We start from the raw sequence: 27887 nt of genomic DNA, 5'->3' as shown, positions 1-27887 counted from the left end.
AGTTAAAATTTTATTTTATTTTATTTTTTAAAACTTGGGGTTTACATTTTGTTTTAAAGATTTTATTTATTTATTTATTTGTCAGGGATGAGAGAGAGAGAGAGAGCACAAGCAGGAGGAGCAGAGAAGCAGGTTCCCAAGGAGCCCAATGTGAGACTCCATCCCAGAGTCCTGGGATCATGAACTGAGCTGAAGGCAGACACTTAACCCACTGAACCACCCAGGTGTCCCAGTTAAAATTTTAAATGCACTTTTCATTTGACCAGAAATTTTACATTTAAGAATTACATTTAGGGGCACCAACTCTTGATCTCAGCTCAGGTCTTAACTTCAGGGTCATGACTTCAAGTCCTGCATTGGGCTTCATGCTGGGCATGGCGCCTACTTAAAAAAAAAAAAAGAAAGAAAGAAAAAAGAGAATTACATTTAAGGGACACCTGGCTGGTTCAGTCAGAAGAGCATGTGACTCTTGATCTCAGGGTTGTGAGTTCAATCCCTACATGGGTATGGAGATTAATTTAAAAAATAATAATAATAAACTTAAAAAAATTATGGGAGGCAAACCATAAGAGACTCTTAACTATGGAGAACAAACTGAGGGTTGATGGAGGGGAGGTGTCGGTGGGGGATGGGCAAAATGGGTGATGGGGATTAAGGAGGGCACTTGTGATGAGCACTGGGTATTATATAAGTGATGAATCACTAATTCTATTCCTGAAACCAGTATTACACTATATGTTAACAAACTAGAATTTAAATAACAACTTGAAACAAAAAAAGAATTATATTTAAGTACGTTCATAGATATACTGACAGAAGTGTTCATTAGCATTGTTTGATAGCAAAAATCTGGAAACAAGTTAAATAGCCATCATTCTGGGGTTTGCTAAAGAAATTATGACGTCCAGGGCAACCCTCTCGGGTCCCCTCCCTCTTCGGAAGCTTTGTACTTTATCACTCAATAAACTTTGTACTGTCACTCAAAAAAAAAGAAAGAAAGAAAAAGAAATTATGACATCCATTAAGTGGAATTCTTTGCCACTCTTAAGGAACAAGGTAGACCTTTTTTCATATATTTAGTAATTTTTTTTGAAGACCTACTATGTGCCAGGCATATGCTAAGTGGTAAACAAAAAGACAGTTCTTGCTCTTGTGGAGTTTATAGTATACTTGTGCGAGTATAGACTTTAATTAGATATTTGCATTAATAATACATGATTATAAACTGAGATAAATGCTTTTTAAAAAGGGAAGGCTGTAGTATAAGAAGTCATATGAGATGAACCTGGAAAGAATTAGGGTGGGGCCTTATAGGCCATGTTAAGGATTTGGGACTTTAAGAATAATAGGAAGCCACTACCTGGTGTGTGTTTTTTTTTTTTCATTATTTATTTATTGTGGTAAAATACATAACAAAATTTACCATTTTAACCATTTCCATGTGTACAGTACAGTAACATTAATGACATTCATATTGTTGTGCAGTCATCAGCACCATCCATCTCCAGAACTTTTCATCTTCCCAAACTGGGACTCTGGGTGTGGTGTGGTTTGGAGGTAGTCCATAGTGGATGTGAAGAGTCTGGTGAAAGATTATTACAGTAATCCAAAGGAGTGGATTACTCTGGACTAGGGTGGTAACTGTGAGAAGAAAGAAATGTAAGTAAATTGAGAGGTAATTAAGAGATAAAGGCAACAGGAATTGGAAATGGACTGGACCCAGGGAATGAATGGTGTTAAGGATGACACCTAGTTTCTTGTCCCAAACTGATAGAGGTGATGATCATTGACATAGGAAACACTGAAAGAATATTCTCTGATATGCTCACACAGAAAGATAACTTTAATGTATTATTAGGTGATAAAGGCAAGGCCCAGGACAATGTATATAATATGATTCTGTTTATAGTTAAAAAGAAAAAAATCTATATATCTGCTTATGTATATAAGAAATATCTGTAAGAAGACAAGTAAATCTGAATTATAGAATGGGAATGAAGGATTGGGGATCTTTTTACTTTTCGATGTATATCCTTTGGAACTAGTGACATTTCTTATGAGCATGTATCATATTTGTAATAAATAAGCATATATGTATATTTAAAAAACCTCATTTACAGGATTCTGAGAGGCTAGTATATAGTATTGAAATAATTGAAGTAAAGTTAATTAAAGCACTTCCAATTGGCTGTGAAATGTACAGCTTTTAAATATTTTCTTTTTAAAGATTTTATTTATTTATTTGATGCAGAAAGAGCACAAGCAGTGGGGGGAGCTGCAGGCAGAAGGAGAGGGAGAAGCAGGCTCCCTGCCAAGCAGGGAGTCCAATATGGGCCTCAATTCCAGGACCCTGGGATCATGACCTGAGCTGAAGGCAAACACTTAACTGACTGAGCCACCCAGGCACACCAGCTTTTAAGTATTTTGTGTGAGATAAGTAAGATTTAGTATCATTCCGTGCTACTGTCATTTGTCATAAGAAACAGTTGATGGGCATGTACCTTAGAGATAAACATGTAAGATGTAAGATTTACATGTTATGCAGGCAGGGGAGCTTATTTAGGGTGGTTTTTGTATGGTCTTCTCCAGATGGCCTCTTGAAATCCTTTCTACAAGACATTCATCCTCTCTGCTAGGCTGTGGCTCCCCACCCCTTATCTGCCTTCCCTTCCCACCCTGCATGCACATACAAGTGACACATGGTTGGATAAGAGAATCAGAACCTGAAATTGTTTTCAGTAGCCTAAAATAGATAAATTTCCTCAGTCAAATATAGCTGAGCAAATAATGTCTTATCTGTCGTTGCCTTAGGGACCACTGAATTCTGAACCTAATGAGTTGATGTAAAGAGTTCCCCATATAGACAACTAGTAGGGTGGTGGGCATGCTCACTGAGGAAGAACATGTTTGAGAGTAGAGAGGATGAATTCCTTTTGAGGTGCCTGTGAGATGTGTGCATGCAGATCCCCACTCACCACAAGCACCATGAATTTTGATTTTGATATTACAAATAAATTCTAGTAGGTAGTTTGCAAATATGGAATCCTTGAATAATGAGGGTTGACTATGTATAACTTACTATTGAAGTCGTAAGTAAGTGAGATTGCCTAGAGGAAGTAAGGGAAGGGGAGGGTCTATGACAAACATAGAAGAGACAGGCAGTGAATGGGTATCTTCAAAGGAGAGTAAGAATGAGAGGTAGAAAGGGAAATCTGAAGAGTATGATCTCAGAAGGCAAGGTTTCAAGGAAGGAGAAAGTGGTCAAATGCTATAAAGAGATCAAGGAAGAAATGAAACTTCATTAGATTAAAAATTTGAAAGTCTTGGTGACTTTGATGATAGCACTTATGGGGAATCATGAGGATGGAATCTAGATTGAGGAGTGAATGGATGCAAAATAAGGAAGAAGATGACAAATCTAGAGATTACTAATTCAAGAAGTTTGTCAGACAAGATTGTGTGAGGATGGGAAGGGGTGAAAGGGAAGTATTACAAAGAGTACAAGGAAACTTTTGGTGTTGATGGCTATTTATTATATTGATTGTGATGATGGTTTCTCAGGTATATACAAAAACTCAGCAAATTGTAACTTTGTATATAGTTCATTATATGTCAATTATATCTCAACAAGGTGGTTAAATTTTTTTTTTAATGAGTTTTTTTTTTCAAAGGAGAACAGAAAGGCAGAATAAAAAGGAGTGTGAGGTTGAGAAACTGTGTGTGTGTGTTGTTTTAAAACTGTTTGAACAATTTTATTAGATGTAGTTTACATACCATAAAATTTACTCATTTAAAGTCTATAAATCACTGGTAGTTTAATTTTATGTTGAGTCTTGTGTTTAATATAGGAGAGACTTGAACTAAAGGGACTTTATAAAGAAGCATGTAGAGAGTGGCTTAGTTTTAGATGGAAGAAGGATACTGCTTCTATTTTAACAGTAGCAAAGGTGGAAAACGGGGTATAAATGCACTTAAATTTATGGTGTTGGTGGCTTAAGACTGACGGAGTTCTATTTTAAAGACATATTTTCTCAAGGAAATAGGAAGTGAAGACATCTATAGAAGAGTGAGGAGAGAAGTTGTAGAGTTAGGTTTTAAAGACAGTGGAGTAGCTACTTCATAGAATGGGAGATCTAGAATACGCAATTACCGGGAATAGAAATGGGATTACTCGGCAGTAATCAAGTGAAATGACAACTCGTTTGATATCTGCCATGTATGTTTAAGTATACTGGTGCCTATGTAAGTATAATAATTTAGTATTACAGTAGTGATTAGAGGAGGTTTCAAAGCTTGTCTTGCAATTCTGCTAGAATAACAGATAATCTTTTTAATAGGGGAGGAATTTTAATGTTAGAAGTCAGATGTTACCTGTAAAAATTAATGTAGTGGTTCTCAAAGTGAGGTCCCCAAAACCTTTTGTGGGATCCTGATGTACTTTCTCTTCCAACTATATATCTGTGTGAAGCCAGTTTCTTTTTTTTTTTTTTTTTAAAGATTTTATTTATTTGAGAGAGAGCAAGAGAGAGAGAGAGAGAGAGCACGTGTGCACAAGTTGGGGGGAGGGGTAGAGGGAGAGGGAGAAACAGACTCCCCGCTGAGCAGGGAGCCTGACTTGGGGCTCCATCCCAGGATTCTGGGATCATGACGACGTGAGCTGAAGGCAGATGCTTAACCGACTGAGCCACGCAAGTGCTCTAGCCATAGTTTCTTTATATACTTCAAAACAACATGTTCTGACAGATTGAATGTAGATGCAAATTTGAGAATCCACTTTTCTTTTAAGCCAGATATTTGAGAGATTTGCAGAAATGTGAAACAATGCCACTCTTCTCACAAAATTGTTTCATTTTGGAAAATATAGTTATTTTTCAATAAAAATGTCATTAATGGGAGATTCATGCTCTTTTCCTTTCCAAGTCTACCAGATACTCTCTCTCTCTGTTATCTTCAATAAACTCTGCTTTCACCTCCTGCTGGCTTGTCTCTGATTTAAGGACCCTCTTGGCTCATCCTCTGGGATCCCCTCTGGGTCCTTGGACCTGGCCTGCCTGCATCACTAATTCATGGGACATTGTGGAAAGTCCTTAGAAAGGTATTTCTTAAGTTGTGGATAAAAACTTGCCCTAGACTAAAATCTGCTCTGACTCCACCTACCAAAACTTAAAATCAAGCCTCAGAATGATCAAAATGCCTAAATGTATCCCAGAACAAAGGTCATGAATATTTATAGGAATACAATAGTATCAGCATCCAAGATGGTTAAATTTCCAATGTCTGGCATCCAGTTCAAAATTACCAGTCAGGCAAAGCAGCAGAAAAATACAACTTATAATAAGGAGAAAAATCAAAGAGAAATAGGCCCAGAAATAACCAAGAAGATAACATAACACTGTAGTTAACTACACTGGAACTAAAATTTTAAAAAATAATAAAAACTTTTAAAAGTTAAAAAATGGGGGCGCCTGGCTGGCTCAGTTGGAGGAGCATCTTGATCTCAGGGTGGAAATTTCGAGCCCCATGTTGGGTGTAGAAATTACTTAAATAAACTTAAAAAAAATTTTTTTAAATGTCATTTTTGTTAACAGGTAATGGGTTTTATTATCATTTTTCAATGAATTCAATTTTTAAAAGTAAGATTCTTTGTTTTAATTTCTAATATAGTAAAATTATCGTAGATATAACTGACACAAACAAAAATGCTTTGGAGTCTTCCATGTAATGGGTCCTGTGATCAAAAATTGTGAGACCTTCTGATTAAAACAGTATGCTTCATCAATTAAAGTAATATACTAAGACTACTTGTAATTGCTTACTAACATTATATTTTAAAATGCTAGTATTAATTTTGGTTGTTGGGATGCCTAGGTGGCTCAGTCAGTTAAGTGTCTGCCTTAGGTTCAGGTCATGATCCCAGGGTCCTGAAATTGAGTCCCACATTGGGCTCCTTGCTCTGTGGGAGCCTGCTTCTCCCTCTGCCTGCCACTCCCCCTGCTTGTGCGCGCTCTTTCTCTCTCTCTCTGACAAATAAATAAAATCTTCAAAAAAAAATTTTTTGGTTGTTAAATTGGTGGAATCTTTAAGCCAACTCATCGATCCTTTGATTTGTAATTAAAATCTTAATTCTCTGATTATGTAGAATGTATATAGAATGCTAAAATGGACCTTCTATTGGATAGATTGTGGATTTCATAATATCTTTAAATTGGGCAGGATAGAGGCTTAAGGGACTGGATACAGAATTCATGCTTATTAGTATTGTTTATAAATTGATCTAATTTAACTCACTGTTAAGTGAGATGGAAGGACTTTCTTATCCCATTGATTTAACGGTTGTAATCCTAAACCAGGAAGTGTGCTAGTATGTACAAATAGGATAGGCCCAATGGAGATTTGAGCATATGAATGCTAGAATTGCGTGTGTTTACCTCCTGGACTAACATTGCTGATTAAGTGATCTGCCAGGTTGTTTCTGGGGCCCAGTTCTTTTTAAAAGATAAGGATTGCCATTGTGCTAGAAGTTACAGGAGATAGTATTTTAATAACAGATTTGGGGGGGCTGTTGGCCATTATAACAGTATCACCAAGAAATTCTTGGACACCAGCAGAGTGTTTGGGAATTCAACCTAATTGTGACATTGTCTTACCTGGAGATAGCATCAGATTCCTCAGTTTTAGGGTTCAGGCCTATAAGACTTTCCCCTCGCCCCCCACCCCATACTTCAGATACCAGTCACAAGTCCCAGGCTGTTTGTTACCTGTGTTTCTGAACAAGCAGTTACAGATTGGAGATCCGTCGATATCTACTTTGGTTTAATTAATTTGCTAGAGCTGGCTCACAGAACTCAGGGGAACACTTAACATTTAACAGTTTATGAAAAGACATGATAAAGGGTATGAATCAACGGTGAGATAAAGAGATACATAGGGTGAAGTCCTGAACAAAGTTGCTTCTATCCTCATGGAGCTTGGTGGCATGTGGAAGTGTTCTGATTACCCAAGTAGGGAGGCTCTTCAAAAAGAAAGGCCAAGGGCGCCTGGGTGGCTCAGTTGGTTAAGCTACTGCCTTTGGCTTCAGGTCATGATCCCGGAGTCCTGGGATCGAGTTCCACATCGGGCTCCTGGTTCAGCGGGGATCCTACTTCTCCCTCTGACCCTCTCCCCTCTCATGCTGTTTCTCTCTCTCTTAAGTAAACAAATAAATAAAATCTTAAAAAAAAAAAAAAAGGCCAAAAACCGTCTTATGGAGGTATCATTACATAGTCATAGTTGACTAAGTCATTGACTGATTCAGTCTCCAGTCCCTCTTCCCTCTCCAGAGGTTGGGAGGTGGGACTGGCAGCTCCAACCCTTTAATCACGTGGTTGGTCCTCCAGGCAACCAGCTGCCACTCTTAGATGCTTTCTGAAAGTTGCCTCCTTTACATAACAAAAGACAACTTTGTCACTTTCAATATTCAGGAAATCCCAAGGATTTGGGGAGCTGTGAGTCAGGAACTGTGGGCAAAGACCAGATATATATGAGAAATACATTGTGGTTATCTGAATGACCAAATCTGTATTTCTTGTAAATCACAATATCACACAGGCTTTTCTTATTTTGCATATAACCAAATAACCATGGTACAGAAAGTAGAGCTCTTACTATTTCAGTATTTCTAATAGGCTAGGTCCTAATCCAGTGGTTTACCTACCATATAACAAGTATAATCTGTAATTTCAGAAGATTTTGGTGCACAGTGTTAATGCCAAATGAGAAGTTGCTAAATGTACTTTATCAAGAAAAAAAACACAAATGCACAGAATAAAAAGTAAAGTGGGAAAATACAGATACCAATGAAATTTTAAAAATTAAGATTCTATGCAAGTAAACTTGAAAACATGGATAAAATTGGTAATACTCTTAGGTTATATAAATGACCAAAACTGACTCCCCAAAAAACTAAAAATATGAAAAGACTAATTCGTGTAGAAGAAATATTGTAAGATGTAAAAGAATTACCTACCTCCTTTTTTCTGCCTCCCACCCCTAACATATTAAGTGAACTATTAGTGTAACCCTAACCCTAATTGTGTGTGTATATGTGTAAAATGGAGTTAGAGTCTAATCTAAATATGACAAGTTTTTTATCCATCCTAAGTGTCCAGTAGCACATTCAGATGTCATACAGGAAGCAGGATATCATCTGTGCATACTACCTAGGAGTAATTTTCCAAGTCATTGTTATCAAAAATGCCTCCATATAATTCTTAAATGCTACCCTTTGAGAAACCTATACCCTTTGAGGTATAGGGCCTTATAGACTCTTTTAAGGACTTTGGCTTTTATTTAGAGTAAAATGGGAAGCCATTGGAGAATTTTGAGCAGAGGAATGACTTTATATAAATTATATTTTTAAAGGATTACTCTGATTCTTGTGCTGAGAATCAATTGTAGAGAAGAGCAAGGGTGGAAGCAGAGAGATCAGTTAAGTGACTATTGTGAAAGATGATGATGGCTTCCATCAGGGTGTTGGTAGTAGAAGTGGTAAGAAGGGGTCAGATTCTAGATGTATTTTATAGATAGAGCTGATAATATTTATTGATGGATTAAATTTGTGAATGTCAATCAAGAAAAAGATAAGTCAAGGATAGGCCAAGGTTTTTGATCTGAGCAACTGGAAGGGTAGACTTGCCATATATTAATTTGGGAAAGACTGTTGGTAGAAGAGTAGATTCAGGAATGAAGGATAATATCCAGCATTTAATTTTGATTCTGTTATAAACGGTAACTTTTTTAAAATTTCATTTTCTGCATATTGCTGCTATAGAAATACAATTGACTTTTTAAAAATTGAGGTATAATTGACATATGACATTATATTAGTTTCAGGTGTACAACATAATGGTATTTGTATATATTGCAAAATGATACAGTTGACTTTTGTATGTTGAAATTATATCTAGTATCCTTGCTAAACTCACTTATTCTAGTAATTTATTTGTATATTCTTTTGGGTTTTCTACTAATACAATTATATAATCTATGAATAATTATTGTTGTATTTCTTATATTCTAATCCTTATACTTGTATGTATGTATGTCCCTTCATTGCATTGGTGAGAGACTGATGTTTATAACTTTGGGTAGAATTGGTGATAAGAACTCTTGCCTCATTCTCAGTCTTACCACAGTTCATCAGATTAAACAAGTTCCCTTCTGTTCTTGGTTAAAAATTATTAAAATTATGAATGGAAACTAAATTTTGAGATGATTACATAATTTTTATCTTTAATTCTGTTAGGTGGTAAATTATACTTGAGTTTTTGAATAGTCAGCTAACCTTACATTCCTGGAATAAACTCAACTTGATAATGATAGATACTGATGGGTGGAAGGAGAGAGATCAGTTAAGTGGCTATTGTGAAAGATGATGATGATTATAGATACTGATCAAGTTGAGTTTATTGAGTATATTTCTGGATTCTCTTTGCTAATATTTTGTTCAGAAATTTCACAACTATGCTTTTGAGTCAGAATGGACTGTAATTTTCCTTTCTCATATTGTCTGTTAGATTTTGTGTTAACAGAACTGAGGCTGCATTACAGTTTTAGCAAGGCTCTGTCTACTTCTGCTTTACTTCTGCTTTGAGGGCATTCTTTTCTTGTGTTTAAACTGAGATACTTTGGTGTTCACTGGAACCTATTCCTCTGGTTGGTCTGGAATTCTAATTCTTCACTCTTCAGCAAATTGAAAATGCCAAAAATTCATTCTTTTTAACATGTTTCTCTGTTTCCTGTAATTCTTGTGAATTGGTTTTTAAAGACTTGATCAGATTTAGCTTTGATTCCCTCCGTCCCCCCCCCCCCCCCAGGAATACCTCATTGGTGGTGTGTACTAATCAGAAGACACACAACACAATAGCTGATTATCTATTTGTGATGACTATAGCCATTCATGATCATTGCCTGGGATTATTAATTCATTAAGGGTTGCAAAATGGTGATACTTTAATTCTCTCATCCTTTCCTTACTTATCAGCTGTAATATTTCTATAAAGCAAAATCCCCCATATCTACTGCTTGGTTAGCAGTGGTATAGTTTAACCAGAAAGTCGGGGTAATTTCGTTTATGAAAGAAATATTGAGCCATAAGCAACGTTACCAAAATGGATGACTGTTCCTATTTGATCAACCTTTTTTTTTTTTTAAAGAAGAGTAACACTGTTAATATGTAAGACCAGTAAACTATAAACCATTACTTAAATAGGAGAGTTGCAGAAGTAATATGAGATAGTGAAAAGAAGATAGATAGTTGAAAGAAGAAAGATCTAGAAGTGAAAAAATCAAAGGTCTATTCCTGGCTCTGTTAATTTACTAGTTATATGACTTTGTGCAAATCACTTAACTTTTTTGACACCTAGTGCCACATTTGAAAGGTGAAGGTTTTGAATCTCTTTAACTGCTGATTAGATTTAATATATATACTTAGGTCAGATGACTTATTCAAATGTTATTGTACTCCAAATTTATACATAAAAGCAATCTATTATAATTTGACTTAACTACTCCTCTTTGATTAAAGACCCCCAAACAAGTTTTGATATCATGTTCTACATTTCTGCATCCTATATTTGCAATATAATACAGGTTATGTATATCTGATAATATGCCTTACACCTTCTTATAAGTTGATTATGATGTCATTTTTTGCTAATGTTGGGAACTGTTGACTGTCTGTTCTCTCACATCGGAGCTGTGCATATCTTCTCATGGCCTACATTACCAAAACAAGGGGGGAATCTACTTTTTAAATAATTTTTTCAAGAAAATGAAAAATGACTTAATTCATCCAAGAATGAAATTCCACACACTAGTTTTTCTAAAGTGCATTTTTGTGAATAAAAGTCCCTTACTCAGAGGGAGTTTGGAAAAGGCATACAGACAAAAGAAGTCCTAGTGTCAAATATTTTAGCCATTAAAGCATAAATCGGCTGCAATTCTTCAGTGAGATAGTGTCTTAGAGAAGAAAAGAGACCTCTTTAATAATGTTTATTTCAGTGGGCATGTTTTTCTCATCGTCTAGGAAAGCACAACGCTGATTTCCAAAATAGATTATGCAGCTAAGAGGTCAGTCTGTACAGCAGATACTTTTGTTCTTTTCCTTCCATTAAGTCTCCCCAACTTTTTTTGTTTTTGTTTTTTTGCTGGCATAAATACCCATAAGTGACCAGTTGAATTGATCAAAATGATAGAATAAAATCCCTTGCAAATACTTTGAAACCTATATTCATATCTTGGCAACTATAGGTAACCCAGAGACCATAAGACCCTACTTTCGCATTTTATTATTGTTATTTTTTATTTATTTATTTGAGAGAGCACAAGCGTGAGGGGCAGAGGGAGAGGGAGAGAATGTCAAGCAGACTCCACACAGAGCATGGAGCCTGACGCAGGGCTTGATCCCAGGACCCTGAGATCATGACCTGAGCCAAAACCAAGAGTTAGACACTTAACCAACTGCACTACCCAGGGACCCAGAGAGAGTTTTTAAAACCCCAACACTGTTTCCCCCAAAAGACAGATTATGGATGGTTTCACAGGTTGGCTCTTTAAAAACCTCAAAGAATAATTTTTTAAGGTATAATTCTTATGCTGTTTAACTATACAAGAGCATATGTGGGTGGGGAGGGGGAAGGAAAGAATGGTTTCCAGATTTTTTTATGGCATTAACAGAATCTTGCTATAACAAAGATAGACAAAACAAAAAGAAAACCATAGACCAACTGCACTTACGAATATAGATGAAAAAAGTAGGCAGAAAAATAGAACAAATGGAATCTAAAAGTATACTAAAGACCAAAATAGGGTTTAACTCAGGATTCCATAAATGATTTAGTATTAGGAAATTTGATATAGTTCATCACATTGATGGACCTGAGAAGAAAAGGACTTTGTCACTGCAATGAAAGCAAAGTTGAAGGACTCACACTTCTTGATTTCAGAACTTAGTACAAATCTATAGTAATCGAAATAGTGTAGTACTGGCATAAGGATAGATGTGTAGAACAATGTAATAGAATTGAGAGTACAGAAGTGAACCTGTACATCTGTGGCCAACTGATTTTTGACAAGGGTGCCAAGACCATTCAGTGGGTAAAGAATAGTCTCTTCACCAAATGGTGATGGAACAACTTGATTTCCACATAGGGGAAAAAAAAAAATGAAGCCAGACCCCCTACCTTACACTGTATACAGAAAATTAACTTAAAAGTTAACATAAGAATATAAGAATAAGAACCATAAAATTCTTAGAAGAAAACATAGGGGTAAATTATCATGACCTTGGATCTGGCAACAGATTCTTAGATATGACACCAAAACCATGAGCAACAAAAAAAAAATAGATAAACTGGATCTAATTAAAATGTGAAATTTTTGTACACCAAGGGAAGTTACCAAGGAAGTAGAAAGACAACTACAGAATGGGAGAAAATATTTTGAAATCACATGTCTGATAAATCTAGTATCCAGGAAATAGATTTTTATATATGTATGTTTTTTTGTTTTTATTTGACAGAGAGACACAGCGAGAGAGGGAACACAAGCAGGGGGAGTGGGAGAGGGAGAAGTAGGCTTCCCACCGAGCAGGAAACCCGATGCGGGGCTCAATCCCAGGACCCTGGGATCATGACCTGAGCTGAAGGCAGACGCTTAACAACTGAGCCACCCAGGCGCCCCTGTATATGTATGTTTTATACACACACACGCACACATACACACCTGATTTAAAAATGGGCAAAGGACTGGAATAGAAATTTCTCTAAAGAAGATGTACAAATGACCAACAAATACATGAAAAGATATTCAACATCATTAGTCATTAGGGAAATACCTTTTAAAACCACAATGAAGTACCACATCACACCCACTTTGGATGGCTCTACTTAAACAAAAAAATGCAAAGTATTAGTAAGAATGCAGGGGATCTAGAACCCTTATGCATTACCAATGGGAATGTAGAATGGTTCAGTTTCTGTGGAAAGCAGTTTGGTGGTTCCTCAAAAAGCTAAACATAGAATTATCATATGACTCAGCCAGTTCTGCTGCTAGTTATATGCCCCGAAGAATTGAAAACTCAAATATGTGTACATTTGTGTTTATAGCACCACTATTCATAGTTGCCAAAAGGTAGAAATAGCCCAAATATCCCTCAATGGAAGAATCGACATAAAAACTATGGTACATACTACAGTGTGGTGAACCTTGAAAATAATATGCTAAGTGAAATATGCCAGACACAAAAGGTCACATGTTGTATGATTTCATTTCCATGAAATATCCAGAATAGGTAAATCCATAAAGACAGAATGCAGGTTATTGGTTGTTAAGCTGCACTTTGGGGAAGTGCAGCTACGGGTAGCAAATGCTTAATGGGCACAGGTTTTTCTTTTGGTGTGAAGAAAATGTTTTGGATCTAGATAAAGGTGGTGATTGCACAAAATTTTAAATGTACCAAGTGCCACTGAATTATTCACTTAAAAATTTTTTTAAAGATTTTATTTATTTATTCATGAGAGACAGACCAGGGTGGGGGGGGGGGGTGGCAGGCAGAGGCAGAGGGAGAAGAATCCCAGGACTCTGGGATCATGACCTGAGCTGAAGGCAGACGCTTAACCAACTGAGCCACCCAGGTGCCCTAAAATTTTTTTAAAAAGACTTATTTTAGAGAAAGAGAAGGCAGCGAGAGGGGCAGAGGGAGAGGAAGAGAGAAACTTAAGCAGACTTTGCACTGAGCTCAGAGTCCAACACAGGACTTGATTCCATGACCCTGAGATCAAGACCTGAGCCAAAACCAAGAATTGGATGCTTAACCGACTGCACCACTGAGGTGCCCCTGAATTATTCACTTTACAATGGTTAATTTTATGTGATGTGGATTACATCTAATTTTTTAAAAAAGTTTAAAATATCATTCAATCCCGGTAAATCTTCTTAGCTAAATAGGAATAGCATAACACATTCTTTAAATGAGTAAAAAATTGTCTCAGAGTCATGCAGAGTGAAACATTTACATTGAATTTGGGAGGATGATGAGGTTGCTCTTAAGTAGCACTGTTATTCAACACTGATTTAGAAACGGTGATAAGTACCTTTGGATAAGAAAATAAAAGCTATAAAAGTGGGAATTCAAGACAACATGTTTTTTTTGTCTTGTTCTCTGAAAAACCTAGAGATGTTCTCTCTCTGAAAAACCTAGAGAATCACCAAAAAAACTATTTAAAATGATAGGAAACATCAGTATTTTCACTACTTAATAAGATACACTAAAATCAATACATAGAAATACCAGTAAGTTTTGTTGGGAAATATTATAGGTCTTCTGATTCTGGCAAAACGTGGATTAAGCTAACCTAGAAATACTCCAAATACAAATACCTAGAGATGCTGGATATATTTTTAAACAACTTTTTTCTCTCAAAGCACAGCTGAGCTTTCAATAAAGACAGATCTCTCCAGTTACCAGAAATTAAGAGGGAATTTGAAAGCAAGGCAGGAATCATGCTGGCATGGCACAGCCTAGGAGATAGAAGATTTATGAGCTAGAGCCTTTGTTTTAACATTCATTCTGAAGGTCCTGGACTCAAAAAGCAGAGCATTAGAACTGAGAACCCAGCATAGAGCCAGAACTTTCAATGGGTTTTATAATCAGTGAAATAGAGAACTAGAAGAAAAAGCAAAAAAACAAAACAAACAACAACAAAAAACCAACCAACAAAAACAAAAAAACCAAAAATTAAAAAAATAGAAGCTTGCCTCTGCTCTGACCCTGGGTGAAAAAAAGGAGTCTCCCACCAAAAATTGAAATCGTGGATCTGGACTTCATATGCTATAACCTGCATGGTGTAAGAATCCTCAAATTAATATACCGTAGGTCTTAGGCTACTAATACACCTGTGGTACCTTTTTTTTTTTTCTTTTTTAAGATTTTATTTATTTATTTATTTGATAGAGAGAGAGAGTACACAGCAGTGGGAGTGGCAGGCAGAGGGAAAAGCAGACTCTCCACTGAGCAGGGAGCCCGATGTGAGGCTCAATCCCAGGACCCTGGGATCATGACCCAAGCCGAAGGCAGACGCTTAATGACTGGGCCACCCAGGTGCCCCACCTGTGGTACCTTTTAGAAGCAAATGTATAACCACTCCGTAATCCAGAATGCATGGATTTTTTCCAGAAAAGTTGAGCTTCAGTAAAGATTAATTTACAATTTTAAAAAAAGTTATAAATCATATGTGGAAGTAATCAGCAGATACAATAAGAATTATACAGTAAAGGACAAGAAGATTAGCACTGTAAGAACTTGAATTAATAGACTATAGAGGACACTATAAAATATGTATATATAAAATCATTAGAGACATTAATGAATTCAAACCATAAGTCAAAAATAAGACAGTGAAAAAGAAAGAATAGATAGATCTGACAAAGAATCAAATCTAAGCTTCTAAAAATGAAAAATACTGTCACTGCAATTGAATTTAGTAGACAGATAAAATGGTGGATTAGATTTGTTGAAAAGAGAGTTGGTAACCTGGAAGATAGATTCAGTGAAGTTACCCAGAGTGCAGCACAAGGTGATAAAGAGAAGATCCGAAAAAGAGATGAGGAAACAGATGAACAAATTAAAGAGGCCCATAGTACTAACAGGCCTCATGAGAGCTCCAGGAGGAGAGGGGAGGAGGATTTCATTTAAATCAATACCTAGGAATAAACCTAACCAGAGAGGTGAAAGACCTCTACTCTGAAAACTATAAAACACTGATGAAAGAAATTGAAAATGACACAAAGAAATGGAAAGACATTTCATTCTCATGGGTTGGGAGAACAAATATTGTTAAAATATCTGTAGTACCGGGGTGCCTGGGTGGCTCAGTCGTTAAGCGTCTACCTTCAGCTCAGGTCATGATCCCAGGGTCCTGGGATCGAGCCCCATGTTGGGCTCCCTGCTCAGTGGGAAACCTGCTTCTCCCTCTCCCACTCCCTCTGCTTGTGTTCCCTCTCTTGCTGTGTCTCTCTCTCTGTCAAAATAAATAAAATATTTAAAAAAAAATGTCTATAGCACCCAAACATTCTACACGTTTAATGCAATCTCTATCAAAATACCAACAGCATTTTTCACAGAGCTAGAACAAACAATCCTAAGATTTATATGGAACCCCAAACAGCCAAAGCAGTCTTAAAAAAAAAAGAAAAACAAAGAGGGAGGCCTCACAATTCCAGACTTCAAGTTATATTACAAAACTGTAGTAATCAAAACAGTATGGTATTGGCACAAAAAAATAGACACGTATCAGTGGAATAGAATAGAAAACCCAGAAATGAACCTACCCCTCTATAGTCAATTAATCTTCAACAAAGCAGGAAAGAATATCCAATGGGAAAAAGACAGTCTCTTCAACAAATGGTGTTGAGAAAACTGGACAGCAACGTGCAAAAGAATGAAACTAGACGACTTTTCTTACACCATATACAAAAATAAATTCAAAATGAATTAAAGACCTAAATGTGAGACCTGAAACCATAAAAATCGTAGAAGAGAACACAGGTGGTAACTTCTTTGAAATTGGCCATAGCACATTCTTTCTAGGTAGGTCTCCTGAGGCAAGGGAAACAAAAACAAAAACTATTGGGACTACATCAAAATAAAAAGCTTCTGCACAACAAAGGAAACAGTCAACAAAACTAAAAGGCAACCTATGGAATGGGAGAAGATATTTGCAAATGACGTATCTGATAAAGGGTTAGTATTCAAAATCTAAAAAGAACTTAAAAAACTCAACACCCAAAAAAACCAAATTATCTAATTAAAAAATAGGCAGAAGACATGATTGGACATTTTTCCCAAAGAAGACATACAGATGGCCAGCAGACACATGAAAAGATGATCAGCATCACTTTTCATCAGGGAAATGTAAATCAAATCCAGACTACAATGAGGTATCACCTCACGCCTGTCAGAATGGCTAAAATCAACAACACAAGGAACAACAGGTGTTGGCAAGGATGTGGAGAAAGGGGAACCCTCTTGCAGGGTTGGTGGGAATGTAAACTGGCACAGCCACTCTGGACAACAGTATGGAAGTTCCTCAGAAAGTTAAAAATAGCATTACCCTGCGATCTAGCAATTGCACTACTAGGTATTTACCGAAAGAATACGAAAATACTAAATCAGAGGGATACATGCACCCTGATGTTTATATAGCAGTATTATCTACAATATTCAAATTATGGAAGCAACACAGGTTTCCATCGATTGATGAATGGATAAAGAAGATGTGGTGTGTATATATATATACATGGAATATTACACAGCCATAAAAAATAATGAAATCTTGCCATTTGCAATAACATGGATCTAGAGCGTATAATGCTAAGTGAAATAAGTAAGGAAAGACAAATGCCATGCGATTTCACTTAAATGTGGAATCTAAGAAACAAGCAAAGGGAAAAAAAGAAGCAAACTAAGAAACAAACTCTTAACTATACAGAACAAACTGATGGTTATCAGAGGGGAAGTGGGTGGGGGGATGGGCTAAATGGGAGAAGAGGGTTAAGGAATGAAGAGGGTCAAGGAAATCATTTCTTGTGATGAGCACTGGGCGATGTATAGATGTGTTGCATCACTATATTGTACACCTGAAACTAATATTACACTACTAACTGGAATTTAAATAAGAACTTAAAAAATAAAATAAACATAAATAGGTCAGATGAAAAAAATGAGCAAGGATGTGAATTGACATTTCTCCAAGGAAGATACACAAATTGCCAATTAGCATGTGAAAAGATAGATGCTCAATATCATTAGTCATTAGGAGCATGCAAATCAAAATCACAAGATAACTACTTTACACCTGTTAGGATGGTATAATTTAAAAAGAGAAAAAAAATAAAGTTCTATTGAGCATGTGGGGAAATTGAAACCCTCATACATTTTGATGGGAATGTTAAATGGTGCAGTGCTATGGAATACACTTACTAATCTAGAAAGAAATGTACAGGAGTGTATTTGAAGGCTACCATAAAACTTCAGAGATATAGAAGACTTGAATAAATATTCTTAGATGGAATAGCTCAGTTTCATAATGCCAATTTTTCTCAACTAGTGAACTTCTTAAAGGCAATCTTAATTAAAACACCAAGGGTTCAATGGATCGTGGATCACCACATCAAAAACCAGTGATGTATGGTGACTAACATAACACAATAAAATTAAAAAAAAACAAAAACACCAAGGGTTTGGGGCACCTGAGTGGCTCATTCAGTTAAGTGTCTGTCTTTGGCTCAGGTCATGATCCCAGGGTCCTGGGATTGAGCCCTGAGTCAGGCTCCCTGCTCAGTGGGGAGTCCGCTTCTCCCTCTCCCTCTGTCCCTCCACTCCACTTGTGCGTGCTCACTCGCTCTCCCTCTCTCAAATAAATAAATAAATCTTAAAACAAAAACAAAACACCAAGGGTTTTTTGGACAGGAATTGAACAAAATTATTCCAAAGTTAATACCAAAGATTAAAGGCAGGAAATAACCAGGGAAGTTCTGTAGAAGAAAAATTAGTGAAAGTGATCATGCCAAAACATATTAAAACATTCTTAAACTACAATGATCAAAAATAGCATGTTATGGGGGCGCCTGGGTGGCTCAGTCGTTGGGCGCCTGCCTTCGGCTCGGGTCATGATCCCAGGGTCCTGGGATCGAGCCCCACATCGGCTCCCTGCTCGGCGGGAAGCCTGCTTCCCCCTCTCCCACTCCCCCTGCTTGTGTTCCCTCTCTTGCTGTCTCTCTCTCTGTCAAATAAATAAAAATCTAAAAAAAAAAAAAAAAAATAGCATGTTATGGTGTCAAAATAGGAATAACAGTAGAACAAAATAGAATGTCCAGGATAATGTAATTTTTAATAATATATACATGGCATTTCAAGTCAGTGATTAAGGATAGAGTAAAAAAACCACAGACTAAAAGAACTTAACAGTATATATGACAAGGTGCTAAGAATGAGATGTCAGAATTTCTTAAAATGTCAGAACAGTAATGCAGGTTTTACTGTTATCCACTGCTTTATTTTCTTATTGGACCAAGAAATTAAAAATATATTTTTGGCCTTTGAAAAAGGTCAAAATATCAACAAAACATAAAGAAGTCCTTTTTAGAGCTTAATTCATCCAAAGAGGTATTTAAACATCCATTCATCATTATCTTCTAAGCTGAAAAATAGAGCTTTCCAGAATTTGAGTGTAATATACCTATCACTGTAGCATCTGACTGAATAATGAAAAGCAGCCTTCAGTGAGGGAGTACTCTGTTATTTCTGAGTGTGAAATCAATCTGAAAATCTAGAACAGTTGACAGAACTACCAAACACTTGACATTTCTGATAGCCTATAATTTTGAGTTAAAACATTTTTTAAGATTTATTTATTTATTTATTAGAGAGAGAGAGTATGAGAGGGGGGAGGGTCAGAGGGAGAAGCAGACTCCCTGCTGAGCAGGGAGCCCAATGCAGGACTCATCCTGGGACCCCAGGGTCATGACCTGAGCCAAAGGCAGTCACTTAACCAACTGAGCCACCCAGGCACCCAGAGTTAAAATTTTTCTGGGGCGCCTGGGTGGCTCAGTTGTTAAGCATCTGCCTTGGGCTTGGGCCATGATCCTGGGGTTCTGGGATCGAGCCCCGCATCGGGCTCCCCGCTACACGGGAGGCCTGCTTCTCCCTCTTCTGCTCCCCCTGCTTGTGTTCCCTCTCTCACTGTCTCTTCAGATAAATAAATAAAATCTTAAATAAATAAATAAAATAAAATTTTTCTAATTTAATAGAAAAAAGATAAGCAAAGATGACTAATATGGAATCTGTGTTAAAACTATCCCAGGGCGCCTGGGTGGCTCAGTTGGTTGGGCGACTGCCTTCGGCTCAGGTCATGATCCTGGAGTCCCTGGATCGAGTCCCGCATTGGGCTCCCTGCTCAGCGGGGAGTCTGCTTCTCCCTCTGACCCTCCCCCCTCTCATGTACTCGCTCTCTCTCATTCTCTCTCTCTCAAATAAATAAATAAAATCTTAAAAAAAAAAAAAAAAACTATCCTGTAGTGAGCCAGACAAAGGTACACTGGTGAAAATTTGCTATCAGCATCCTTATTGATATGAAACATTATTATTTTTAATGTAGTCGTTTAGAAATTCTCCAAAATTTTAGGTTCTTATGTATACTCCATATCTATAATGGAGTCAGTGATGTTGAGTTTGAGAAAACATTACTTTACCACTGTTTATCATCTGTAAAACCAAAGAATGTAACTAAATGTGGATCTAGATAGAAAGTGTAAAATTTGTAGACAGATTCATTATATATGAGAATCCAAAATAGAATATATGAATATTTATCTTATTGGATTTCATAATATTCAGATTTGCCCTAAAGAGATTATATTCTTTCAACTTAGAACTATATATATAGTACATTATTTGATTCGCTAAAAAGTGAGCATTCTTCCTGTTTATATAATAATCATTCAAAATTACAGCTGTTACAATTCTTTAGACATTTTTGGTCTTAGTTTATGATCTTCATGATTGATGCCTCAAGTATTTTGTTACCTGAAGTTGAGTACTTTCCTAAATTGATTTAATTCATTGGTTTTATGCACTTACTCAGTATTGGAAAGATTTGAGTAAAAATGAAAAATTCCATGTAAGCATTATAAGAGTGTTCTGGGTCAAGCTGCTTGGGTTTGAGTGTTCACTAGCTGAATGACCTTGGACAAGTTACTTAAACTCTCTATGCCTGCGTTTCCTGGGGCTCTTGTTAGTCTACTGTACCATGAGTTCGCACCATTTCACCTCCATGCAGGGCCAAATGATGGGAGATATACAAAGAGGGGAAAGAAGCAGAAAGGGCCTTGGTCCCATCTTCCTGGAATCACGATCTCACTATACCAAGAGGAGAGTTCCCCTCTCTCAGACTCTTGCAGGTTTCCATTGATACCACTAGCACAGGATATCTTGGGGAGCTGGGGTGTGAGAGGACAATGAAAAGAGATAAATAAAACGAAGGGAGATTCCTATACTCTTTCTGAGGATAAGGCGTTTCCTTATCTAATACTTGAGCCACAGCTAGAGTGCTTTTCTCAGAGTTCTTTCTTTGCCACAGCACACACTTTTGGATTTCTGGTTGTGTTAAGTTCAAGTTGGAAGTATCAAAAAGGGGAAGGGGGAAAATGGAGGAGCAGAGTGGGAGGTAACTCCCTTCCAGTTCAGAAATACCTTGGATCCTAGTATTCTCGGACTCATCTTTTCTACTCTTTACAAAAGAGACTTGAAATAGGTGCTCCATGCGTTCTGTTCAGGTTTTATGGTTTCATTCAATGGGCAGGACAGGGAAGAGTGGTCTACTCAATTGTATCCAGAACCAGACCATAGATTTCCTTTTAAAAGAGAGCACTTTTGTAATATTTTCACCATCCCTTCTGCTTTATCTTAGCCAAGACTATTCCCATACTAAAGTACAATTTGAATTGCATTACTATGTTGCAAAAAAATAAAATAAATAAATGCTTTATTAACTCTCCATTGACTCCAGCATTCAAATTCCTCAGCTGTACATAACCTCATATCCTAGCCAAACAGGAATACTTGGTGATACATAGTTAGGCTATTCCACACCTATAACTTTTGTTAAATTCTCTCTACCTAGTTTCCCAACCTTTCAATTTTTGCCTCTTCAAATTCTACACACCTTTTAAAGCTTAAATGTATTGCCTTCTTAAAATTTGTTTTTTAGTTCTCTGCCCTGCTCTTATGTGCTCCTGATAAAAGGAGTATGTGATCTCTTCAGCCTTTGAATAACTGTTATTTTTATTTGTGCCTTTTTCAATATGTGGGTATACATATTTACATATGTATACATACAGTTTGTTTTAGGATAATTTTTGTGTTCAGAGATACAGTAACTGTGTCTAGCACAGGCTATTATGTTCAGATCCAATAAATTTAGGTAACATTTAGTGCCTACCATGTACTTTTTCACTTCTGTATAAGAATTCTTTGAGACATTTATTCTGACTCTTTTTCCTATGAGGACACTGAGGATAAGTAAAGTAACATCTTAATTCTTATACAGTGGAAGTTTCTTGAGTGCAGAAATTTCAATATTCAGTTTTCTTCCAACTAATACCTACCATATAGTAGCTACTCAATAAGCATAGCAATAACCCTTTTTTCTTCTTTCTACAGTACCTTGGCCATGTAGAAGTTGATGAGTCAAGAGGAATGCACATCTGTGAAGATGCTGTAAAAAGATTGAAAGCTGTATGTATTTGATGGTTGCCACTGTTGATCTATATACTGAAATATTTTCTTAAGAGGTTTTGCTCAGTAAATTTTAGTGATTCACTATCCAATAAGACCCGTGTTTCTCTTAAGGCAAAAGATGTGGGCTGTCTAATAAAGAACGTCACATGTTATCCATCCCAAGGTGTAAATTATGAAGACTAACTTTGTCAGTTTAGGCCAGACATTATCTAAAAGGTACTTTTGATTCAGAACCCGTATGAAACAAGTGGTATGAAATCTTACAGGTGAATAATGTTCTAAAACCAAGAGAAAACTGTTATAATTAGCGTCTTAACCTAACTCTGATAACTGGGTTATAAATTACTGATGTTAAATTTACTGTAAGAAACAGTAGAAGAGTTATCTGTGATGATGGCTAGTGAGGTTAACAGTTGGGAGAGGGCTTACTGTCTTGACTACAATTTTCAGTTTCCTTCTGTACACCCCTCTAACATAAACAGTGTATTTCCCCTGCTTTTTGCACAAACTTCAGCATACTTGAAATGGAAAGTCCTTTTCCAGGATAAATGTTTTCTTTGCCTGTTTTACCATAGAATAAATCCTAGGCACATGCTTGTGTATTTAATAAAAGGAGAGAATGGATTCACAGTTCATAAAGGTTCACATAAAAGTGTTAATATCGTATTTTGGATAGGTTTGAAGAATGTCTCATAAACTCTGACAGTCCTCTTCACAACCTTCCTTCTCTCCAATGTGTGGCCTTTTCCCCCCTTTGCTATGAAAGCTTTAACCATTACTTCTGCATGTCCTTGCCCCAGAAAGCATTAAATACTTGTTTGCTTTGGGTTTGCTGGTATGGTAGGCTGCCACAAGTTTGGCTACTAATGAGCGCTTTTTTTTTTTTCCTCAGTTTGCTTAATCAAAACTTTTCTGCTTCTTGGTACATTTTATATGACTCTCATCTATAATCCCTCAATATAAAAGGTACAAGATTAAAGAAGCAACCAACTTAGAGAAGTGTATTACATTTTGGAGCAAATGTCTGTGAATCTGTTGTAGAAGGGAAAGGAGGAAAAGAAGAACTGATTATAGTATGCAAGGAACTAAAAAAATAAACCAATATGTAGAAACATGTACACATACATATACATACATACATACATACCATTTACCTCAGATTTTGGTCATTTAAATTCTTAAATGATTGAAGCCCTTCCTATTCTAATCATCATTAATGTTAAAGGGACTTATTTTCATCTATTATGGTATGTGAAGCTATAATTTATAGACTTGTCATGTCTACCTGAATATATTCTCCAGTTAAATACAGCCTCAAGACAGTGTAATTTTCCAAGAAACATAAACTCAATCTCTTCTTTAACAGAATAATTCTAAGTTCACTAGAAGAATAAGTTTAGCTTAGAAAATTTTAAAAGTAATACAATGATTTGTCCTACTAGTTATTAAAGAATATTTAAACATAATACTAATGACTGAAAACAACAGGCAAATCAGTAAATAGACTAAAAAGAACTGAAACAAACTACAGTAACTGCAATAGTTATCAAAATCTTATAACTTACATGACTTACAGGTAGAAGGTCATTGTGGAATGAGCCTTTAGAAAGTCTTTAATTCAGAGTATGGCTTCATGTTCACTCTCTAAATAAGGGAAAACTAGGGGTGGTTTTAACTTGCACAGAAGATATTAAGAAATGGCATTTAGTTGTTTAATGAGCAGTGAGTCCTCTTAACTAGTATAGAAGCATCTCTTCATTATATAGATAGTATAAGTTCATTGTGTACAATACAAATGAATAAAAACAGTACATAAATTTTTTTTGTAATCACAGAGATAGCCACTATTCACCATTTAGTTTTAAAACTAATTTTTTTAGGGGCACTTGGCAGGCTCAGTCAAAAATGCATGTGACTCTTGATCTTGGGGTCATGGGTTCGAGCCCCATGTTGGGGGTAGAAATTACTTATGTAAATAAATAAACTTAAAAAAATAATTTTTTTAATTGAATTTTTTTACCTTTTTATTTTTTTAACCATGAAGATTATAAACTTATAAACATTATTTGAGGTATAAGACTGTTTAGATAATAAAATTTAATAAGTTTTATTTTCACCATAAATAGAAACCATATTGCCATTTAAAAAATAATGCCTGTGCCTGGAACAGTGTCTGGCACATAGTAGCCACCCAAAATTATTTCCAGAATATACAGAAAACAGTTCAGTCCTCAATATGGTCAAATCAAATCTCATAACAATTATCATAACCATATCTTACATTTAATGTTTTAAAGTTTATGAAACCCTTTTGTATATCTCTAAATGATCCTTATTTCCCTATGGTCATTTATGACTAATATGAAGTTTTATTTATGTTGATTGCTTTTCTGGACATACTTTTGAACTTTGAACTTTGAGGGGAATTGACTACTTCTGAACTTTTCATTCAAGAAGTTCTTTAAAATTTTTCAGACTAATGCTATCCAAGAGACTTGGCAAATGTTGTGTATAATTTCACATAGGCAAACATGTATTTAAAAAGCAAGATTGAATTTTGGGGTAACAGGTCAGTTTCCTGTTTATTGTACTCAATGAAACTTTCTCCTATAAATACTCTTTCTAAGGCTATACTGAGAAGTTTGCAGAAAGTTGGAAGTCTTCAGGATGTTGTTCTTCTCAGACCATATTAGTCCACAAATATTTGAGATTTTTGTCTTTTCATATTTTTACTATGCAGAAATTTCTGGTTGCCTCCCCCCGTACCAAACAAATATTCACCTAACAAACATTTATTATCTGCTGTACCAGATGCTTATATTGTGCCAAAAGCTATGTCTCCTTCCTTAGAGTTTCAAATAAATGGAAAGCAAATGTAGAAGTGTACAAGATTACAGATTAAAGAAGAAATAACATGTTTTTGGAACTTAGTTGGAATGCCAGAGTTTTAAAATTTAAAGAATTATATAGCTCAGATATACAAGTTAAGCAGCAAAACAAACATCTTAAACCTATCACTTGAATGATGTTTGAACTAAAAATGTGACATTCTGGAGCTTTTTAAATTTGTGAATAATTGAAGAAGCCGGATAATTTGCAAGTATAGTTCTTATTTATTCTCAAAGTAGTCCCTTACAATTTAGGATCACTTTAACTTCAACTAGAAGTTACTGTGTAATTAATATTCTCAAATGAAAAGATATTATAACTAAACAAGATCACCTTTTTTTTTTAAGATTAAGTTTTAAACCTGATTCTCAAAGCATAAATATGTTTAAATTCTTTTTACTTTGTATGATAAAGTTAGTTACAGCTATTTGCAACTCATTTACTTTGTGACATAAGTGTACAAATTAGCCACGTTGGGACTTGGATCATATAGGATAAATGACAGAAACAACTATTGCCCATTTTCAGTGCCTTTATTGACATAGTTGCAGGGTGAGTAGTAATGTCATTTATCAGTCTGTTTTGTAAAAAGTGTTTCGGGCCTTTGGTTATCTTGCTTGACAGCGGTCCAAGATGTTCTTCCTTTTAAAAGGTCTTTTCTTCCCATTGTCTCTAAATGTCTCTCCCTCTCTGTCTTGGTTTTAGACTAGTTTCATTATACTGACAGTTTCTAATATGTTGGTTTTTTATTCACTATTTGATATATTTGCTTTAATATATGTTCTTGTTTTAGCAGGTAAAAGAATCATAACTTGTTTTTTTTAAAAGCACTAATACTCTCTAATAACTATCTTTTAATGCATTTTGCACGTCAACTTTTTTCATTAACAACTGAGGTCTTTTATGAAAAGAGGGCAAGCTACATATTTAACAAGAGCTTTTCTGGGAGCTGAACTAAATATTAACAGATCTCTTTCCTCACCTCCCTGTCCCTCAAGAATGGTGAATCTTTTAACTTTGGCTGCATCTTTAAAAGCTGATGGTCACTCACAGTCTAACAAAACTAGGGTCACCAAACTTGGCAGTAGAAATAAACTTAGTCTTATTGCAGTAACTACCCCAATTTATTGTTTTTCCATCTTAAGTTCAAAACATTTTTTGGAAATATTTGATGCTGTTGGTGATTTTCAAAACTTGGGGAGGAAACAAACTCTTCAGTGTTTGAGAGTAGTGAATGACTTTATAAATTGAAAGAGTAAAATTTCAGTACAGTTGTCTTTTTCCTAGACATTTATCCAACACTAAAAACTGATTATAAAAACTTAAATAGTTCAAAGTTAGGAAAAACTGATTATAAAAACTTAAATAGTTCAACCAAAGTTAGGAAATGTAAAGTTAAGATAGCTTGGGTTAGAACCCATCTACTTTGCATAAGTTCTTCTGATCTTAAATGGTGGCCAGCTTTCAAAGTTTCTACATGCTTCAGAATTGGTGCTGGAACCATAGATAGCTGTCTCTCTTATCTACATAGTCTCAGAGTTGTATACTTATAACTGTCAATGCAAGTTTCTTTATTCTAAAACTAGCATTTTAAAAGAAAACAAAACCCTATTTTTAAAATTTCATTTGTGGCTCACAGATGTTGTTTGGTTCTCAGATATATTTTTTTCATCTGCAGTGAAAGCATTAGCTTTGTGTTCTTTAAAGACGATTTATTCCATGTTTGGAATAGAACGTATCTATTATTTCCCCATGATTGTTGTGGAATTGATCAGTCCACACATACACATACTTACAAATTGATCCCAGTGGATGAGTAAGGATTCTCTAAGTGACATCTTGAACCTAGTAAGAAAAAGTCTGACAAAGATTCTTGCTGCACACTCTTAATTTTATGTGTTGCATTTTTTATGTGGTTATTCAAATGTGGACTGTCTTTTTAATTGATGACTTCCATATAGTAGACCACTGATTTTTAAATTGAAAAGTGTGTATGGAAATTGAAAAATGTATTTACTACTCATTATTAGGAAATTTAAAATACAAATCTCACCAAACCAATATGTCTTAATCTTTTTCTCTGCTGCCAAATTTGGATAATCTCTGTTTCAAAAGTAAATAGAGAATACTAAACTAACTAGTTGTTCTGCATGGGTACAGGTTCTGATTTCTTCTCTTTCCATGGATTCTTAGGCCATACAGTATGTTTCCCTGCATTTTCATGCACCCTTCCTTTTTCCCTGTCACTCCTGGTATGGATAACTCTTTAAAACTCTCACTCCCTCTCCCTCTCCTACTTTGCCCTTTACCCAACTTCGGTATGTGCTTATTGGTGTGAAACCCTGGGACATTTAGCCCATACAATAATAGCGCTCGACTTGTCCCCCTGTTCCTCCAGGAAAGGAAGTTCTTCAAAGGCTTCTTTGGAAAAGTAAGTTTGATGCCACATTCGTGCTTGCTTTATAAGGAGTTACACCCCTAGTATAGCACTGACATTCATTTTTTTATAATATAGGAATTGATTTAACTATATGTAGAAATTAATAAATTGGAAAGTTGCTATCTATGATATTAACTGTGTGTCTGTTGATACTAAAATTCAATAAAGAAAGCAAATAGGTTGAAAAGTATTATTTCCTCAAGGCTAGATGTTAAAATTAAT

The 27887-nt window shown here is 35.8% G+C and overlaps 1 protein-coding gene across 7 annotated transcripts in view; it reads left to right on the top strand.

The window, feature by feature from the left end:
* NUMB (NUMB endocytic adaptor protein) overlaps positions 1-27887 on the top strand; it is a 181391-nt gene that overhangs the window by 118932 nt on the left and 34572 nt on the right. For 5 of the 7 annotated variants that reach the window (XM_032405519.1, XM_032405517.1, XM_032405524.1 and 2 more), the window contains 2 exons: positions 22259-22333; positions 27624-27656. In XM_032405519.1, the coding sequence (XP_032261410.1) occupies positions 22259-22333; positions 27624-27656 (108 nt within the window). The remainder of the gene's footprint in view (positions 1-22258; positions 22334-27623; positions 27657-27887) is intronic. The other 2 variants (XM_032405523.1, XM_032405522.1) reach the window with 1 other exon arrangement.

This window comes from Phoca vitulina, unplaced genomic scaffold, assembly GCF_004348235.1.
Source record: "Phoca vitulina isolate PV1807 unplaced genomic scaffold, GSC_HSeal_1.0 scaffold7, whole genome shotgun sequence".
Classification (NCBI taxonomy): domain Eukaryota; kingdom Metazoa; phylum Chordata; class Mammalia; order Carnivora; family Phocidae; genus Phoca; species Phoca vitulina.
The sequence above is the reverse complement of the archived record's forward strand: the minus strand, read 5'-3'. Positions and strand labels throughout refer to the sequence as shown.